The 20,115-nt window shown below is 39.5% G+C and overlaps 3 protein-coding genes across 4 annotated transcripts in view; 2 read left to right on the forward strand and 1 right to left on the reverse strand.

Moving 5' to 3' along the window:
- LOC105557563 overlaps positions 1-8,772 on the forward strand; it is a 12,557-nt gene extending 3,785 nt beyond the window's left edge. Inside the window, exons 3-8 of one of the 2 annotated variants that reach the window (XM_012004820.1) lie at positions 2,695-2,796; positions 2,926-3,056; positions 4,245-4,449; positions 4,809-4,957; positions 8,105-8,277; positions 8,695-8,772. In XM_012004820.1, coding sequence (XP_011860210.1) covers positions 2,725-2,796; positions 2,926-3,056; positions 4,245-4,449; positions 4,809-4,957; positions 8,105-8,237 — 690 coding nt within the window. In that variant the 5' untranslated portion in view covers positions 2,695-2,724 and the 3' untranslated portion in view covers positions 8,238-8,277; positions 8,695-8,772. Of the gene's footprint in view, positions 1-2,694; positions 2,797-2,925; positions 3,057-4,244; positions 4,450-4,808; positions 5,041-5,158; positions 6,189-8,104; positions 8,278-8,694 lie in introns of those variants that run through there. The other variant, XM_012004821.1, reaches the window with a different exon arrangement.
- A 28-nt stretch (positions 8,773-8,800) lies between these two features.
- LOC105557562 (SPARC-related modular calcium-binding protein 1) lies at positions 8,801-16,993 on the forward strand. Its single transcript, XM_012004819.1, has 10 exons — positions 8,801-9,273; positions 11,373-11,532; positions 11,800-12,174; positions 12,373-12,597; positions 14,500-14,550; positions 15,118-15,204; positions 15,390-15,620; positions 15,713-15,885; positions 16,197-16,368; positions 16,471-16,993. Exons 1-10 carry the CDS (start codon positions 9,184-9,186, stop codon positions 16,548-16,550), a joined length of 1,644 nt encoding a protein of 547 aa, XP_011860209.1. The 5' UTR covers positions 8,801-9,183; the 3' UTR covers positions 16,551-16,993.
- Positions 16,994-17,692: 699 nt separating this feature from the next.
- Positions 17,693-19,715, reverse strand: LOC105557566 (protein jagunal). The gene is made up of 4 exons (XM_012004827.1): positions 19,312-19,715; positions 18,757-18,898; positions 18,185-18,400; positions 17,693-18,078 (listed from the first exon to the last, which is right to left on the reverse strand). Exons 1-4 carry the CDS (start codon positions 19,401-19,403, stop codon positions 17,950-17,952), a joined length of 579 nt encoding a protein of 192 aa, XP_011860217.1. The 5' UTR covers positions 19,404-19,715; the 3' UTR covers positions 17,693-17,949.
- Between the last annotated feature and the right edge of the window lie 400 nt (positions 19,716-20,115).

The following is a 20,115-nucleotide window of genomic DNA, read 5'->3' on the forward strand; positions in this document are numbered from 1 at the left end:
GAGTGTGTGAGTGTAAGTGCAACAAGAAAATCTGAGAGGAGGAGCAGGCTTAGGCGGCATTGGGCAACGGCAGAGAAATCGTAAGGTGAGTGTACTTACATTTTTGTTATTTGCTAATTGTGCAAAATAAAGCATCTGTTCTGTGCTTTTATTTTATTTAGTCAAATGATTCGAACGTGGATTCGAATAAGTGTTAGAGACAAAACCATATGTATAAAATTTTGTGAGTTCATATTTAAAAGGAAGACTTTCAGTATTCTATATAATTATTTTAATAAATACCCAATTTTCAAAAATATTAAATATAAATTGTATTTAATGCAATAGTCTGGATTTTGCATAATTTTGGGTGTTAGATTTTTGGTCGGCGTATGGATTTTAGAAACCCCTTTTTTTGTGTCTCGGATCGCACTTATGTATAGTAAAGGTGGTCCGCGGCTTCCGGCCCGGCAACGTTATCGTCAAAATTACGGGCCGACGTTTATGAAGGAACGAACTAATATTAGGACCAACATTTGTGAAAGTTTGTATTGCCGTCTGATGGACCTGATCCCATCCTATCTGTTATTTCTCCCCTTTTTTATATTTCAACGGCTATCGACCAGCAACAATCTAAGCACTTTACGTTTCGAGTTTCGAAAAGTGAAACTTTGACAAACAATTTTTTGTGGGGAAGGGACTCGTGCGTTAGCTAGTCGATATCCGCTGATTTCTAAAATTATAGTTTCCAAGAGAAAAAAACATATATATTTCTTATAGCTTTCCAAAAGAGAGAAATCGTGGAGTCCACAGGACGTAACACTATAATGTATTCAGTTCAAAATATATGTTTATATTATAATAAATTTGATTATAGTTAGCGATGTACAACTTTGCTGTTGCGAACCGTATCAGTGAGTGACAAATTACTTTTTATTTTAAATTAACGTTGCGCATACAATTACTTCTTCACGTGTATACAAATTCTTAAAAATATACAATGCACGACCACAAACTGCGCGCGCGAAGCGCGCGTTTTATCGTTTCTAATTGTTTAAAAAATTGAGTATCTAAACATAATTAATAGAACTGCATTAATACAAATTTTTTCAATGCGTAGGAGACCTATCTTCTTAGTTTTAAAAAATACTAAATATGAAAAATCGCAATATTTTCGAGCTTGAGAGGGCTTCACCCCCAATTTTTTTGTGAATAATATTTTTCGGTAATTTTAATTTCACAAATTTTTTCAGATTTTTGGAATGATGCGCCACCCCTAAATTATCGAAAAACCGTATTTTTAGTGATTTTTGATAATTTTTGCCTTTAAAAAAAGTTTATAGATCTTTTAATTATCTTCAAATCGTCAGAATTATTTATTCTTATTCAACAAAAATACATATATGCTTGCATAAATACACGTAAATACATATATTACTTAAATGAATCGTATTTTATTCAATTAAATGTACATTTTTATTTTTATAAAATATATAGGTGTTATTAAAAACTCAAATATATAAAATATATATATTTTTTAATATATATATCTTATATAATTATATATAACGAAAATTATTGTTTTATTTTCTCTTATATTAAACGAATATGTACCTAATCTTCATCGCTGTTCTCATTAATTTATAATTTATAATTAATTTATAAGCTGCGCATGCGCAGCTCGTTGCGCGCGTCTTAAACTCAACTTCACGGCCTCGCGCTGTCGTGTTGCGTTGAAGGAAGGTTAAATTAATTTTTGCGTTCATATGCGATCATATCTTCCAAGTTCTGAGATTCTTCCAGATTCTGAATCTTTTTCCTTCGGTGTGACCCCCTGAGCTCTTCAACAATTTTATTTCGAATACGTGCGTTCAAGGATAATATTCTCTTATGGCCTTTGCACGTAAAAAAGTGTTAACCGTACCCGTAATTTTAGTCCGTAATCGTAGTTTTCAACACGTACAGACAAATGGAGCAATCCAGAGGCTTGTTTCCTGTTGCTACACTGGTGAAGTAGTGCAATAAATTAGAGTAGGACAAGTGTATTTTTCCTCATTCAAGCTTACTGCACTAGTTCACCAGTGCGGGAACAGAAAACAACCGTAATTCCGTAACCTACGGAATTTTACTTGGGTTGCACGGACTAAATAAATTACGGTTACGGTTAACACTTTTTTACGTGCAAAGGCCTTTAGAGCCGTCAATTTACACCACAAGTCGGGAGCAGTTGCTATCAGGAGCTCGGCCGTCATGAATCTTTTCTCTAGTGTGAACTCGTCGAAAAGCAAAAATTTTCATTAACGAATTCAATATTTGTCAATGAAAATTTTCACCTTTCTCGAGTTCACGCTTGAGGAAAAGATTCACGATTGAGTCTCAGAACTGAAAATCTTTTTTTTTAAACTCACGCAAAAGACAATTCAACGGTCGCGGGGAAAGGTGGTTCGATTATTATCTCTGCGATATTTTCTTCTTAATCAGAGACAATTGTCCTTTTAATTATCTTTTACCGCATGCACGAAAGTTTATACAAAAAGAAGGAAATCATATATGGATATATTTTACATATATTTTTTTTGTATTTTGTACCGGATAAAAAAATCAGCTTTTTATTGGCTTGATAGAGATAATCGTTGCGCATTCGCAACGTTTTGTCGCGAATAAAGCAGTCGCTTCAGGATTATTTTCAGGATTATCAGGATCTTCGCATTGCAGGTTATCAACCCTTGCTACGCATCAACAATTATGTTCCCGAAGAACGTCAAGACGACGCTGTTGTGCGGCCCGAAAGAGTTGAGCAAATCTTTCATGTTCGAGGTACGTTATTTTCACACCTGCAAACGTGAGCGACCGCCGAGGCTCCAACGCTGAAATCACTTATCACGCGAATCTATCTCGACATTCCTACGAGAGACTTTCTAAGGCGGAAAATATTTTTCTACGTAGGCCGCGACGTACTGGGCGGAGGAAGGACAACGCGTCGTTTACATCACCCCGATGCCTCTGGAAAGACGACCGGCGGCCTGCCACGACAGAAGAGATCCAACGGTCGTCGCTCTCAAACTAATGAGATTCATGTGAGATTTACGTTACATGTGTGTTTCACGGGATATCCCATTTGTCACTGCTTCCCAAAGACTTTGATACCCACGCAGCACAGAAGGATTGCGGGAAAATTGCAGAAATGTTACATTGCAAGATTGCAATATTGCAGCAACGTTGCGCAACATTGCTGCAACGTTTCTGGAGGATTGCAGCAACGTTGAAATGTCCGCCCTCAGAGAGATTGCAGTGCAACTTTATAGCAATGTTGCGGTGCAATATTTTTGGAATAATTTGTCGTTGTTGTACATAAGCAGAGAATTTACTAATTACATATACATCCGGACCTTTTTCAATACACAGCAAGTGTATTACACAATCTAACGATGAATTTCCCACTAAACAAATTTTACTCCAAGGGCAATGAATTTGTGATGGAGCCAACAGATAATGCCTATTAATTTAGCAGAGACTCTGCTATCTCGTGTTAAGTGTTTATCTCATAATAGGAGACTTTCCTCTACGTATTTCATGCACAGCAACTATTGCGAAGCAACCTAAGGAGATTATGTCGCTTCGCAATAGATGGAGATTGCGAGCAACACCGCACTGATCAAGTACTTAATAATTTGCGCATTATTAGTATCAACGAAAATAACATTATAAAATTCTCGTAATTAGAAACATTTTTTAAATAGAAAATATAGTACTTTCATTATTTTTGAAACATTGCTGCAATATTGCTATCGAAAGTTTGCAATTTTATATCCCTGCAATGTCTCTGCAAGATTGCACTGCAATCTGCAAGATTGCAACGTCATTCGGAGAAAGCAATTTGTATTCAATAAATTTGTCTCGTGTGACAATATTACATTCAAGACTAGTGAAACGCATTGCACCGAATCTTATTGACCATGCACTTATATGTAGAGGAAAGTCTTCTATTATGAGATAGGCTTCTAATATGAGACAGCAGGTTTCAACACTCAAATTCAATCGCAAATCTTTTTTTTCGCAACGATTACACAATCTAACGATGAATTTCCCACTAAACAAATTTTACTCCAAGGGCAATGAATTTGTGATGGAGCCAACAGATAATGCCTATTAATTTAGCAGAGACTCTGCTATCTCGTGTTAAGTGTTTATCTCATAATAGGAGACTTTCCTCTACGTATTTCATGCATCGCTGTGTGGTAACGTCTTAATATTTATTTACGCAGATATTTGCAGGATTACAAGGCTCTCGTGGAGCAACTTTTTCAACTGCATACCTATGCAGCCGTACCCTCCGTGCTTCTGATAGACTTGGACGATTACCCCGACGGCTTGGAAGCAGCTGGGAACGACTCGAGCATGCACGTCGCCAGAATCTGTGCCTTGATACTACATGCGATGAAATCGTGCTCGCGGATTTTGAAAAAGAATGTAAGTGAGAGATTATAAGCACGATTGATTGATTGATAAAATCAATTTTCCGAATAAAAAAAGTCTATACTCTTTCTCAAAGGTGCGCATGTTTTGCGAGCCATAGAAATTGTTACTTAGCGGCACTGGAAATCAATTTTTAACATTGCAAACATTAAATCTTTGGTCTCCCGGGCCAATTGTCTCGACTCGACAGATGATTTTCCATTTTCTATCTACTTTCTCCCGGATTCTTTCAAGACTGATTTGTCAAACAAGTCCGTGTAACAATATTGTGGAAAAAAATTATAAGTAGTCGAGAGAATCGTAATCTTTATGTTTTTAGCTATTTTTCCAATAAAATGTAACGATAATTATAGGTACATGTATGTGCATGGACCAGTTCGAGCCTCATCAATAACCCTATTCAAACAATATACTTTCGCAATATCTGGAGTTTAACGGAGAATGAAGATGGGACGGTGATAACAGTGGAAAAGATTTCTATTAGATCACCGGTAGAACAATCGTACGTGTATCATAAATTCGAAGACGGGATGCGCATTCTTCAACAAGTATTGTGCGATTCAGCGGAGGCTTAATAGTGTTTCTGTAAATAGTTATCTCATTCTTTTAATTGTTTTTTTTAAATGTAAAACTAATAAAAGTTCTCTAAACAGTTAACGCGTAAACTATGTCGAAACAGTTGCTATTCGATTGACTTTTATAGGATAGGACATGTTTGCGCAAAGATATCTTTAAAGAGAAACAGAAATTAACGAGGAAGAAAGGGAGATCGAGAGAGGAAGCTGGAGAGCGGCAGGAAAAGGAATGGGACAGCGATGGAAAGGGAGAAGAGGAAGGGAAGAAAGAGAAAAGCAGAATACCACTGTTGCGTGCACTGCGAATGAAACTAAAAAGAAAAAGTATTTTTCCTAATTCTCTCTCTCTCTCTCTCTCTCTCTCTCTCTCTCTCTAGCGTGAAACATTCGTATAAGGCATTTTATCATTTCATAATACACTGATTACCCGTGCGAAATGTAGACGACAAGCGCAAAGTGACAGAAAGTAAAAAAAGAAGGGCAAGTAGATATGTTGCATGTATGTACATATGTACATACGAGCGCGGTATTGTTGACACAGCGATAATCAGTGGAGCTTCGTCGGCGGAGTCGGAAGCTGTGTCAACAACATGGCGCAACCAATCGAGTCCGCTTTCCCTTTGCCCCATGCCGCTCCTCTTCGCGCGAGCAAATAACTCTAGATATCCGATCTAGCTGTTAATAAAACCCGGAGCGTTCGACCCGTGCTCGCTTTGAGAACGCGTCTCAATTGAAATATCAATTAATGCGAGAACGAGCGCGTTGACGAACACGCAACGTATCAAATCCGCATAAATGTTAAACGACCTGAAAATCTTCATATCCACGTTTTGCTTTTCAATTAATTCTCTCGAAGTTGCATTCACTTAGCTCACGTTTCCGTTCTCGTTGTAATTTACTTTGAATTATTTGTCTATTTAGCACACGCTTGGTGTGTATACATGTAATTATATATTTTTGAATTAAAAGTTTTTTACCGAATCGCGCTCTCTTTTAATTTCAAGATAATCGCCTTAGATGACTCTGTCGAATGAAGGCAAAGCTCGATGCGAGGGATCGCGTTTTCTATACGCGTCATTTTACTTCGGTTTGTAACGATAACCGGTCGTTCGTGCTCGTTCCACACAGCACAGAAAGATTGCAGGAAGATTGCAGAAATGTTACATTGCAAGATTGCAATATTGCAGCAACGTTGCGCAACATTGCTGCAACGTTTCTGGAGGATTGCGGCAACGTTGAAATGCCCGCCCTCAGAGAGATTGCAGTGCAACATTATAGCAATGTTGAGGTGCAATATTTTTGGAATAATTTGTTGTTGTTGTACAAAAGCAGAGAATTTACTAATTACATATGCATCCGGGCCTTTTTCAATACACAGCAAGCTATTGCGAAGCAACCTAAGGAGATTATGTCGCTTCGCAATAGATGGAGATTGCGAGCAACACCGCGATCTGATCAAGTACTTAATAATTCGCGCATTATTGGTATCAACGAAAATAACATTAAAAAATTCTCGTAATTAGAAAAATTTTTTAAATAGAAAATATAGTATTTTTATTATTTTTGAAACATTGCTGCAACATTGCTGTCGAAAGTTTGCAATTTTATATCCCTGCAATGTCTCTGCAAGATTGCAACGTTTCTGCAATGTAACTGCAACCATCCCAGACAGCACACGATATCCTATGGATGTCCTGGGAACATTCTTAGGACATTCTTAGGATATGAGGACGTCCAGAGAATGTCTTTAGGACATCTTCGGGAGGTCTGTGCTGTCTGGGATCTGTGCTGTATGGGGTAGGACAAATCTTCAGACGGAGGCGAGTCGATAATCGCGGCACCTTCTGTGTCGGGTGTGTTTAATAATATAAAAAGTATTGATATAAAATTCTCCGCTGATATTCCCCACATTGGCTCTTTAAAATTGACTCGGCATGGCGGGTTTCCCCCCCCCCCCCCTCTCCTCAAGTACACTCGCTCTGTGAGCTATCGTTTAACCGCGGGCCCGTTCGCTGTTAAAAGTTACATTCCATCGGTCGAACAACCAGTTTTGAATCGGTTTCGAATTCCCGATGACTCACGTGGAGTCTCCGATCGCATCTGGCACGTGTCGCGCATCCGCATTGCGCGCGAATGAAAAGGAGGAAAATGAAAGCACTGCCGGACGTAATTTCTATCCGCTTCTGACTTGGCACGCTTCGCGGTCCGAATTTAATTCGCGCTACGAGATAATGAAGGGTCACGTTGATGAGAGATTAATGCCGGAAGGAGACCGCGCTATTTTATATATTATATAATTCTACAGTTTAATTGTTTCAGTGTGTTATATACTTCACGCAGATATGATAATCAATTCGATCGGTTTATCCTTTATTTATTGTCATTCGTGAATCATGTAATGCACGTCGAGTCATCGAACATTTTTATGCTTTACCATGCGAGAACGATGGTTCTAGAGAGAAGGAAATATGTATGATTTCTAACAAAACAGGTTTTTATTTGAAAACGTATATAGATATGTATGTAATTATACTTAAAATACGTTCATATATATGTTTTCTTTCTCTTATGCAATTCCTCGTATATACAGAAAAAATAATAAGAGAAACAATTAAACAATAAAAGATAATGCTTGCATTGCTTTTTTTATATTGAAAGTGGAAGTTTAAGTAAATAAGAAGTATTGTCTACGCATAATCATATGCAATAATCATATTATCAATGTGTTTGCACGAGGTGTGTCTATTAAATGACGAGACTGAGCTTCTGTGAATCGACCTACGTGACGCAGGTCGACAGTTGGGTGGACGATCTAAACATTGGACATGTGCAAACATGCTGCACCGAGTTTGAACACACGTAGCTTTATTAGTTCGCCGTCACTCATCGTTTGAGGTTGACGCACTTATTAGCTATTAAGCTCTCTTTCCAATTTCATTTTTCTGTTATTTTTCTTATACGCACAGAGACACGAGAAAAGAAAAACACACGCGAGCATATTAATTAATATAATCATATGTAAAAAAATTTTTTTCAGGAAATATTTGACTTTCTAACGTTTTATCACTTTGCAGATGCAGCTGTAAAATCATATCATTCTTGTTCTCTTCTACAAAAACATTAAAATCGATTTTGTTGAAAAATAACAGAAAGAGAGAGAGGAAAAAAGGACAAAATGTTGCATTTGAGAAGAATGTCGAAAGATAGGGTGGGTCACCATCTTTATTTCTTTAAGAATGCACTAATTGTAAGTAAAAAGAAACTATTCTATGTACCTCTATTAGTCATATACAATGATGATTTATCATGTCGAGAGATTAATGGATTTCGTATATTTAAGCATCTCTTCGAAGAATTACTTTTTCCTTTATCAAAAAAAGCATTTTCCGGGAGGTGAAGTTATCTTTAAAAGGTGAACTTGAATTAATTTTGGTCCAATGTAAATTTAATTTAGTTTAATTCTCTATCTTCTCTCGAACTCTTTACCAGATTTTCGCAGATAGTGTGTACGTACAAAATTGCAAAGTTTAAAGAGCAATCGGCAAAACGCTCGAGATCGCGTTTAAAAGAAAATTGTCGAAAGAAACGTGTGTCGACGTCGTGTCAAAAATACTAGTCCCACACGAAGGAGGCAGAAATGAGTCGAAGTCGCTACGGTTTCTAGACTCGGGGAGTATTCATCCCTACTCCCGATAGGGATCGGGGCCCCGCAGCGTTGGACGAGGCACGCAGTGAGTTGTCGGAGTGCCACGAATATCAGGCCGTTGCGGAGGCTGCTCCAGCGGCCTGGCAAGTGGCAAGTGCCAGTTGATCCGCGGCATTCGCTACGGTTGGTCACGGCACGCCTCGCGCGGAACCATCCGGATCCACGCAGGAATCCTTCCCGGCCCGTCCTCGTCCTCCGAAATTCATCGGGGGGACAGAACTCGGCGGGTTCATCGATCGGGAAACCGATGAGTGTCGGCGGTGCACACAGCATTTCGAATAAAAAGACAGACAAACGGGAATGCGCTGTATGCTGGGAACATAGGAATGTAGCGGGTGTACGTGTGTAGAGTGTTGCGCGCGTGTTAGCGGCGTGTTTTTTAGACAAGTTCCCTCGTTCTTTCACCATTTTCTGAGAAACGCATCGAGAGGACTGGGGGAGAACACGATGGTGTTCCCGACGATGCGAGTCGCCGTACTCCTGTTGCTCGCCGTCGATCTTGACGCCGCGGCGGCTAATACCGTGACATCGGCTAAGGTACTCGAGCGATTTGCTTCTCTTTTTATTCCCCCGCGCGAATTGTCTTGAGAGACCCTATCTCGGGTATTACCTTCGGCCGCCATTGGCCAACCGACGCTTCAAAATCATTTTCTTGATAACGCAAATGTAAACGCAAATGCAACAACGAGAGGCACGCGCGAAACGTGCATTCTCTTGCAAATACAATGGTGTTGGTGGTTTATAACAATGGCGCTGGTTTGTCGACTCTCGCCACGCTCACCAAATTAGCGTTTATCGACACATTGGCACTTGCTGCCTACGGCCGTTGTAAATTTGTAAATTTGTAAATTCTGTAAAATTTATAGCCGGTAGAATATAAAGATTTTTAATCGATTCTCGCCTCGGATTTTTTTGCTCGGAGAAATACGACGTCTCTCCCGGTGAAGAGTTTTTCATATAAAATATGTTCTTTGTGTTTTCTTTCTTTTGTATAATTTTTACCTGCATATGTAGAAAAAAATAATAGAGAAGAATATAATTGAGAAATAATTAGGAAAAGCTTTTGCACTTTTTTCTTTACAAAAAGTAAAATTAAAAATTAAGAAGATTGTACAATATTCTGTGTAATAACATTTTATGTCGTTACGATTATTACATATGTATACGGGCAATTTTTCATTTTCTCAAACTTTACTTTCTTGTGCAACAGCAATTAAAAAATTAGCCTTTAAATTTTTTAATTATTGTTTTTTGTGTATATACAAACGGAAATTATGCAAAGAAAGGAAACACATGTCGATATACTTGATATAATTACATATATTTATATACATTGTTATATACAAAACTTTTTGCCGGACATTATTTTTAAGAGATGTAACTGTCTTATACGTCGATACGTTATTGTGTCGATAATATTCTCGAAGCGAAATACACAAGTACATTTACATTTTATTATAGATTGAACTAAAAAGAAGGCGGAGAAATTTCACGAAACGCTTTTTTATTTAACTAAAATTTCAAATTTAAACCGTAAAAAATCGCAAGCGCAAGAATAGAACGCCGCAGCGTAATATTTAAAGTTATTAAGTGGAGGCTTAAACGAGCGAAACTTTCACTGTTCTTAGCAATTGTATCAATTTAGCAATTATACCAATTCCGTTCTGCAGCGGCGATAATTTCGCGCCAACAACATGAAACGGGGAATAAAAACTGTAGGATTAGCGCCTGCAATTTGCCTCATGACAATGATTATACGCTTACCGCACATTTAACAGGCAATCGAAGAAAATGTACCAAGTTATTGGGGCCTTTTGTATACGTGTGTAAAAGATTCGTGAATGAAAACCCATTTATCGATTAAGGACAGTAAGCACGGACATGTTTGTACACGTTTCAATTGTAAATAGCGAAGTGGTCTTTTTCTCAATCTTAAAACTGTCGACTGTGATTAAGCACAAGCCGTCAAAAGTAAAGGCAGAAAAAAGGAAAGATGATGCGTTCAATTAAATTTACAAAGAATGACGACACGTAGGGAGAGACGTCGCATAACACAATCGTCAAGTTAAATTACTCAGGTTCGAATCCTGGCTGGGGTAATATTTTTCGCAATAAGAATTTTAATTACCAGACACGGTCGACAAAAAATCACCGATATTATTAATTTATAATTACTGCTGGCGACTTTAAGAATATTCTTAATAGTTAAATTACCCTCGCGCGACAGGTTGTTTTCGAAATTGTGCGAGGGAATGCGCGCGAGATTGTGAGAAATCGTGCGGTTCGATCAATCCCCGTGGCGATAACGTTGGTAGTCGCTCATGCACGCGTGATCCCTCGATGCAGCGGTTGAGGAGAAAATCGTTTTCCTTTATATCGTGGTCATTCGTTTCCTCCTTATCAAATTAATTACGACAAAAGGCGACCGAGTAGCTATACAACTATTCCCTTCCCGTCGAGGTTTCCGCCGTGAGACGTCACGCTGCAGTCGAGCGATCACATATTTAACGGATGTGTAATTAACGTGTGTAACGTATGTACATTTAACCCTGGAGTGTCGCTAATCTGCGCTACGCCTCGCTCTAAAAAGCAACGGATACTTTTTGCAGGACGTAAATTTCTGTTGTTCATTACAGGAGGAGTGTAGGAAAAGGATAGCTGAATGCACGATGAACGGTGGTGGAAGTACGCCGGTGTGCGGAAGTGACGGAGTCACATATTCCAATCAGTGTCAGATTATTTCTGAGCAATGTCAAGGCGCGTCCGTTCTCGTCAAACACACCGGACCTTGTCCAGGTTTGCACCTTTGTCTCTCTCTAGCCCTTGATAAGTTTACACCTGTGAAGAATTAGGTGAGAAATTCTTTCAGATTACAGTCCAAGTGTTTTGCTTTCGATTCCTCCTATCTCCCTCCTTCTATCTTTCTCTCTTGAAATGAGATCTTTGCCTGTTAGATGCACAAACTCGCAGTGCCCCTTTTTATTAAACATCTGCCGTGATCTGTCGCGCGTATATAGAACAGAATGAAAGTCAAGTTAAGCGAATGATACGTCTTTTATCTAGAGACACCAGCGTGCTTCTCAGCGAGACTGACCGCTCGGCTGGGCATAAGGCCTAAGTGTCTTCCCGATGGAACGTACGCGTCGATTCAGTGTCACGCCGAGACTGACTATTGTTGGTGTGTAACACCGCAAGGCTGGCCGTTGCCCAACACAACGGTAAAATACGATAAACCGAAATGTTTGAGAGCCGGTTCCAGATCAGCTGCTTCTACTAGGAGCGGCCAAAAGCGACGCTCGCCGGCTAAGAAGCAACGCAGGCAGTACGTCAGCAATAGGCATCGGAATACCTGCGATCGTACCGAGAAATCCAAGTTCAACGGGAACCTCATTGAGAACTTCAGAATCGAATACAGGCGGACTAATATATCCGCTGACGGTAAGCGGCGCGCGCAATCGTTAAGAATATGATTAATCGGTCTTCTGATTAACGCGATTAACTCGATCAGCTAGCGCGAAGCGAGCTTGTGGCTTTGAAAAAAAATCAGAAGACAGTGCCTCGATATACCATATCGCGTCGGCGCACGTAGTTTTTCAGTACCTCCGTATGGCGACTGCATTGCTTTCCTGTTGATAGACGATAAGAATGTCGAACGGGTGTTGTCGTGGAAATTCCTCATGCTGGACCAGAACGCGGACGGTTACTTAGATAAGACTGAGTACCAGGAGCTCAGAAGACTCGCCAAGAAGGCGGTGAGACCGAAGAAGTGCGCACGCACGTTCGCCCGCACGTGCGATCTAAATCGGGATTTAAAACTATCCAAGCAGGAATGGGGTGCTTGTCTCGCCAGTGATTTCACTCGTAAGTCACATGCATATTGTACGAGTCTTCTTTCAAGTTAACCGTTGGGCAGTGGCACAGTGTACACGACAAGCGCGCAATTCTTTGAGAAAAGAACGAAACACTCGAAGAGCGCAAGTCTCTTTACAGAATATAGGGCTTGTTTCGAGGCTGAGACTTGTGGCCTAGTAACGCGCATTCCGTACGTATCTCTTAGATTTTAATGCTTAATAACATATTTCAAGGAGAGAACAATCGGCGCCGGACACTTAGGTCATGTCCCTTGTTAGTTGCTGCATTCATGTTGCCTCGTTTATCACTGTGCCACTTGCACGGACTTCTTTTATTGGAAACCAAATTCTCACTTGTAGTCTTGGATGATGGAGAAAAATGAATTTTTTCTTCGCGTCCAGCGTGCTTTGCAAGACTAAACCGAGCTGAAAATTGTGTAAAAACTCGACATTCCGTAGAGATCTTCTAAAAGAAAAGCGAGAGTTTGGTTTTTCTACGATTGTACAGTAGGTGTATTCGTTTATCTAATCTTACAAAGTTATCAGGACAGACAAGAACTCGCCCTTCTCGTATGACACGAACAAAACATTTTAACGAGCTTTCTATTATACAGAGATAAGCGCATAAAAAAGAAATCCTCCTAAAGTTTTCATTCACATTAGTATGCCGTTAATACGCGAAAAGAATCTATTTAATAAATCTTTTTTTAACATTAATAATTTTTTCTCTAACTAGAGACTTAAAGCTCTCAGTTTCTGGATTTTACTGATCCAAGTTTTCACGCTCTTCCACGATTGCATTCAAGCGAATCGTGAATACCGTAAAAAACAAAACTCATTTAGAAACAAATTATTTGCCGTTACATTCCGCTCGTTCTGCACGATTGATTTCGAGGGTGTATCGTCGAGACCGGTACGCAAGAAACGTGCGGAGGCATATTGCAGACAAAGGTTTTGCGGTACCCGAGAAAGTCGAACCGAATAAAAGGGAGAGGAAGGACAATTCTCCGTCGAGTATAATCAGGCGGAGGAGGAATGTCATTTCGGCGAGTAAATCGCGGCTTTAAATTAACGACGATACCGCCGCAACAGGATGTCGCGTGGTCAAGGACCACATGTGCCGTCGTCGTCGACTCGCTTAACATTTGTGAATCCTGCCGGAAGTTGCCTACACGAATGCGCGCGTGCGACCGGCTGCTGAGGAATTGAAGTAATTGACCTCATGTACGAGCTAAATTCTCGCCCATGCGTCATGACGGCAATGATTATTTGCTATTTATGACTGTCTAATAACAAGTAAACCGCTGCGTTATTTCTCTGTGTTACTTCTCGATAAAATAGTCGCGATAGTCGGCTCCGTTTGTTCATCGTTCGAAGACACAGAATACAAATTCCCAAAGAAACGGAAAGAATTAAGGGAGGACTAATTTATATTATTCGCAACGGTTGGACGCAGCTCTGCCAGAAATTGAGATGGCACGATTCTGATCATTTGGATCATTATTTTACCATGGGTTTTTATATCTCGCAATAATTCTATTTCTTTCCAATTTTAATTCTTTTTTTATATCATTAATTTAAATGTTCGCGTAGAAAGAGAAATACAGTGCATTGAGTGCAACAGGTTTAGGGAAAACGTATATAAACATATTTTACATATAATTATACATGTTTATGTTTTCATATAAGAAAATTTCGTACCGTATGAATATCCACATCTCTAGTACATATCTTGTGCGTCCACACACTCCACCAAATTTCTATCGTTGTTGAATTATCAATGCCCGGTGGCACGCTAAGAATCCTGCGATGACACAAAACAAAAATTGCACACATAGAGATAAGATCGATCGGCTGAGTGATTGTCATTGTTATCATTTAGTACGTTTGTTCTTGTCGCTGAACCCCGCAGACGAGCGTGCCGAGGTCCCTGAGACCCAAAGGACACGGGCCAAGGACCGAGGTGAGTCCCAGTCCTTCGCATCTGGCGCTGTCCACACCTCTTTTCGTAGGATAGATCTATTTTTAATGATGCAACCCTGCGAGATTCAACATTATTTCAACTATGTTCCATTTTTAACAGCCAACTTTTACCGCATAAGATAATTTTCTCTTTCTCACCAGGAGAGACTTTTTTAATATGAATTGAAGACTAATACAAGTGCCATTTTATCGCACATAATTTACACCAATGTTTAATACGCACGTCAGCATTGCGCGAGTGTTCTCTTTGTTAATAATTGGACATTTATATTATATTGAAGTGTTGGTAATTACTTATTATCAACATTCGATAATAAATCACGATTTTGTTTGAATCCGCTGTATAGTATTTAAGAGAGTATTTGTGCTTTGGCAGTTTAAAAGAAGAAGAGAGGGAGGAAGAGAGAAAGGGAAGAAAAGGAGGAGGAAGAAAGAGAGGAGGGGAAGAGAAGAGAGAGAGAGAGAGAGAGAGAAAATTAATTAATTTTCCTATTTGATTAGATATGTTGAAAAGTAGACTTGTAACAAATTTCTTTATTTTCTACAGTTTTGAAAGGTAGCCCAGCCATTGGCCATCCTATTCACACTTTACCATTTAATAACGATCATTTGGATACTAAGGAGGAAAGCGATGGTAAGTTCGACAATTGTAACAAGTGCATGTTTAATGTAATTATCGATGCTTTGTTACAAATATTGTCTCTACACTCTCAGATGCTTTTTTTGTTTAGATTGTAACGTACACATCGGCTTTATCGTCAAATAAATCACGTACAGATTTCTATACATACGAAACTGTTAATATCTTCTCCTTTGCAGCAAATGACTGCATATCGGACAGAAGATCAGTATTGGAGGATCAGAAGCAGCGAGAAAAGAATTTGTATGTTCCACAATGCATGTCCGATGGAAGGTATCATCGAGTGCAGTGCTATGCGGGTTATTGTTGGTGCGTGTATCAAGATACTGGTAAGCCGATACCAGGAACATCCACGAAGGATCTCTCGCCGAATTGTAATCCAGTTCCGACTCCCAGTAGACCTATGAAAGGTAGTTGTAGTTCGTTTTCTTGAAAATTACTCGTTGCGTATATCGAAATTGTATATTTCAAACTAATGATATTAATTCTCTAACGTTCCTAGGATGTCCAGAGTTAAAGAAACAAATATTCCTTCGGGACCTAATGGAGCTCATGCAAAAGAAAATGGAAGCTTCCAACATCGATTCTAACGAAACTACTGTCAATTGGCAGGCTTCTAGGGAGGAAAAAATAGCCATGTGGCATTTTGTGATGCTCGACAAAAATAAAAATAAGGTATTCGACAGAAGATAATCTGCGATTTTTATCTTTCAGCAATATCTATTGATGGAGATATATAAGATGCTATTATTATATTCAACATAAATACGGGCAGAACAATTTTTCAATCCACTAATCGCATTTAGAGAAAAGTTTATAATTTCTGCTCTTTTATAATTAAATTCTGCTGATTGATTTTTTAATTACTTTCTCTCGTTGTCAGCTTTATTCTACTTTTGTGATGGCCCAAAAATATTCATCTTTGGTAGTTTTACGCCTCGCATATATTATAGGTACCTGTAATAAACATGTATTATTTATTACAGGCTTTAGACAAAAAAGAGTGGAAAAGTTTTCGCACAATGGTAGCGAGTATAGCAAATAGACAACTCCGGAGATGTGGTAAAAAATTACCGAGATATTGTGACATCAATAACGATAGACTGATCAGTCTGACAGAATGGCTCAGCTGTCTTAATGCTCAGCGTCCAACAACAGGTGACGCAATATCTTTGTTTTTCTTTTATGCATACACATGCATGACATATGTGTGTGTGTGTGTGCATTTTCTAACATTTATCAATTTTGAGTGCATTTCAGCTGACAATCCGGCGAAAGTGTTGACTACACCGAAAAGAATAGGCCCAAACCCACTAGATCAGTTTCTCAATGATGACTAACACACTGTGTGATAAATTGTGTTTGCGATCCCGTAAAGAGACACCCATCTTCTTCGTTATTAAGCTCTAAAACTGCTGGAATTGTTGGAAACACTGTAAGCTTTTTCCAACGTAATAACACCTTTGTGACACTTTATTAGGAAGTAAAATTTTAGCGATAAGCGTAAATTTTTATATATAAAATTTTCAGAATTTTTAGAATTTTCGAGTGTAATCTTTTATCTGATTGCTCACACTCTACCCATTCCTGAAAGTTTTAAAGCATTTTGCAAAATATTTACGAATAATTTTCTCGTATTGGTAATTATCAATATCATTGTGTAATCATTGGTATGTGTGTACTCTTGTGTATCACCTAGTCCATAAATAATCCTCTAATTAAGCTATTTTATACTGGAGACAAATTCAGTCTAGAAGACCTCCAATAAAATAATTTTTATAGCATTTTTCTCAACGCCGAATTTTTGTTGCATGTCTTTATCCATTTGCCTCTTCAATCACAAAGAGTAGCGTTTAATCAAGCCCTTACATTTCTAGTTTGCGAAACAATTTGTAATTTAGACAAAACAAATTAGCATATATTTTACTTATCGATATTGTACACTGTTTTTTTTATGAACACGATATTTCACACGATTTCCGTTGATGTGAAGTTTTTTTTATAAAGTAGGTACTCGTTACACATTATAGAAATAACCAGGGTTGGGAAAGTTACTTTATAAAAGTATCTAGTTACAGTTATAGTTTCTTTGCTAAAATGTAACTAGTTACAGTTACAAGTTATCGATTCTGAAAAGTAACGCATTACAGCTAGTTACTGAAAAAGTAACGAATCGTTACTTTGCAATTACTTTCTTGCGATGAAAATAAAAATATCAAATCTGCATTTGAATCGTGAAGCGACGGTAAAGGCGTTTAAACGCAAATGCAAGGCATGATGCAATCTGTAGAGGTTTCAAATATGTATAAAATAACTATTAATGTAACTGAGTTGAGTTACAGTTACATACGGAGAAAAAGTAACAAAGTTAAGTTAGAGTTACCAAAAAAAGTAACTGTAACTTCATTACAAGTAACGAGTTACTCAACCCTGGAGATAGCAAATAGGCAGTGTCGGAACAAGCACTTGTAAAAGTCCATCGTTTGAAAAAATACAAATCTAATTTGTGTATGCGTGCATATTCCCATATATACAACGATACTCTTTCATTTATATACATCTCTCGCATAGGTTTTTTTTTACAGATTTCGGATGTTATTTCTTGTACAACAATTGTATATCTTTTCCTTCCCATCGTAAATACAATAAATAAGGGTCAAAATTCACATGTGCCAAAATATACGTCCATAATTGATGTATAATACATAATTTGTGGATGGTTACAGCAGCCTCTCGAGTTTAATCCAGTTTTTTGGCCCCTCGTGTTCTCCACGCCACCAGCAGATTCCACGAAAAGTACAGGGAGAAACAATGCACCTGCGAGGCTAAAAGAATAAAAGCGTACCAAAGTACGCCGTATGGTAGACTCTGAAAAGTAAAACACGCGTGTAAAGGAATCTTGCGGACACAACTGACGCTCTTTACTTGAAAAGATTTAGTCGAGCAAACTCGATGGCTTCGAATACGATCGTACCTGCCACAAATGAATGTTCTCAGTTTTGCCTACGGTTAAATATATCCAGACATCCTTGAAGTAGTACACGATGGCATAAATCAACGGCCCGTAGCCCAGCAAGATGATACCTATCATGTATTTTTGCAGTGTTTTAATCCTATTCCTTTTAATCGCGGAGAGAGCGAGAAAAGACAACAGTAAACTAGTGCACCATATGTATTCCCACCACAGTGGCTGAAATAGAAGACAAAGTCAATCCGTTAGACGGAAGGGAGTAAATCCAACACCGCCAAGGGAGCTTTCCGTTAAAAGGCACAGGTTGACGCATTGCTACTTGGTGAATTCCTAAGAAAGATAGAACGACAACTTGTGTTGCTAAACAGAAAGTATCTCAAGTATGCTAATCTACGTGCAAAGAGACAGCGTGCGGAAAGTACGCTTTAGCTTCTATCACGTTACATTTGCGACGGGACTGGTCCACAAAGGTGTTTGCGATGCAAACAATTATATAATCGCTCGAAAGGAATCGCCGGCCAGTCGGATTACGTTGGATCTTACATGTATAGTTAGGATATATCATTTTATTGTACCTGTGGTATTTGCAGCTCTTCGATTTCCAAGATAAATATATCCAGGTGGTCTAGTATGTCCGCGGACAGTTTGGCGAGCATGACGAAGAATAACAGGTAGTGAAAAAATATACAATACTTCAGTCTTGATTTGTTTGTCGCACTGGAAACAAGCGCACTTGGTATTTTCATTGGTTCTCGCAACGACGGTGTACGTAAGCAATTATTGTCTGTATACATCTCGCATTTCACGTGCAGTTTACAGATTAATTGTACTCTGTTATACTGTACTCTACACACGCAACCATCAATATTTACCTCCAAGCCTATTCATCCAATACACGATAGCAGACTACAATCCGAGTCTTTGCTCGGTACAGAGTGTACGCTGACTCGATTGGTACACAATAATGTATATACATATATATGCGACGTGCAAACTGGCGTAAACAATAGCTGTTGAAACGGGCGACATCCAGCCGGACGTGCAAACTGATATTATCGTGCCATTGGATGAATGAGATGAATCTCGCCGGGAGGTAAACCTCGCCCTCGGTCTCGCCCGGGTTCTCTCACCTGACTTGGTAGTGCGTCGCGATTTTCTGCCGGTGGCCGTAATCGCTCCCGTCCGTCCCCAGAGCCTGGGAGAGCGTGACTTTCGAAGCCATAATCGGCAAGGTGGCGCGTGTCGTAGCCGGGCTCGGTCTTGTCTTCAGGCAGAGGACCGCGAGGACACGGGACTCATTCGAGCGATTTCAAGGGGCACCAAGTCGAGGCAATTTGTGGTTTGTCGGCGCGTTGTTTTAACTATTTTTAAACCCTTGCGCAGGCAGAAACGAGGCGGCCTCGTCGGGCCACGTCGTCGGACCTCGTGGCTCCGGACTGCTCCGGAGTATCTGGGAGATCTGGGGGCACCCAGGGCGGCCAGGGCGCGTGTTACATCCTAGGGGCGAACGCGTGGCTCGATCCCGTGGCGCTCCGTGCGCCTTCGTTACCGAGGGAGCCTCGAGGGTGCGCTGTGGTGCTCTTGCCGTACAACCGGGAGTGTTAATTCTGTCCGGAACCTGGGGCCCCGATTCTTGAATTTCATTCGAAGAAGAAACGTATACGAAAATTCTGCTCCGACAGAAAGGTTGAAAGTCGATTGGTCAAAGCCATGCGAATAGCCGATCAACTTGCAACTTTTCTGTAAGAGCAGAATTTTCGCATACGTTTCTCCTTCGAATGAATTCAAGAATCGAGCCCCTGTACATTGTTTGCCCGGAGAGACTTCGACCCCACGCGCAATTTATCCTTTCGTCTTTTTGCAAAGTTAGTTAAGTTGAGAGGCACCGTGTACCCTGCCGGGAATATTTCTACAAAATTGTATACAAATAAATT

Source organism: Vollenhovia emeryi, unplaced genomic scaffold (assembly GCF_000949405.1).
Source record: "Vollenhovia emeryi isolate VEMERY1.0 unplaced genomic scaffold, V.emery_V1.0 DF939456.1, whole genome shotgun sequence".
Lineage (NCBI taxonomy): Eukaryota > Metazoa > Arthropoda > Insecta > Hymenoptera > Formicidae > Vollenhovia > Vollenhovia emeryi.

Excerpts from the sequence above, each read along its gene's own strand:
- LOC105557562 (XM_012004819.1), top strand. The coding sequence starts at position 9,184 with ATGGTGTTCCCGACGATGCGAGTCGCCGTACTCCTGTTGCTCGCCGTC. Across the intron at positions 11,533-11,799 it reads ACACACCGGACCTTGTCCAG|AGACACCAGCGTGCTTCTCA; the intron begins GTTTGCACCTTT and ends TCTTTTATCTAG. Across the intron at positions 15,205-15,389 it reads TACTAAGGAGGAAAGCGATG|CAAATGACTGCATATCGGAC; the intron begins GTAAGTTCGACA and ends TCTCCTTTGCAG.
- LOC105557566 (XM_012004827.1), bottom strand. The coding sequence starts at position 19,403 with ATGGCTTCGAAAGTCACGCTCTCCCAGGCTCTGGGGACGGACGGGAGC. Across the intron at positions 18,401-18,756 it reads AAGAGCTGCAAATACCACAG|CCACTGTGGTGGGAATACAT; the intron begins GTACAATAAAAT and ends CTTCTATTTCAG. Across the intron at positions 18,079-18,184 it reads AGAACATTCATTTGTGGCAG|AGTCTACCATACGGCGTACT; the intron begins GTACGATCGTAT and ends TTTACTTTTCAG.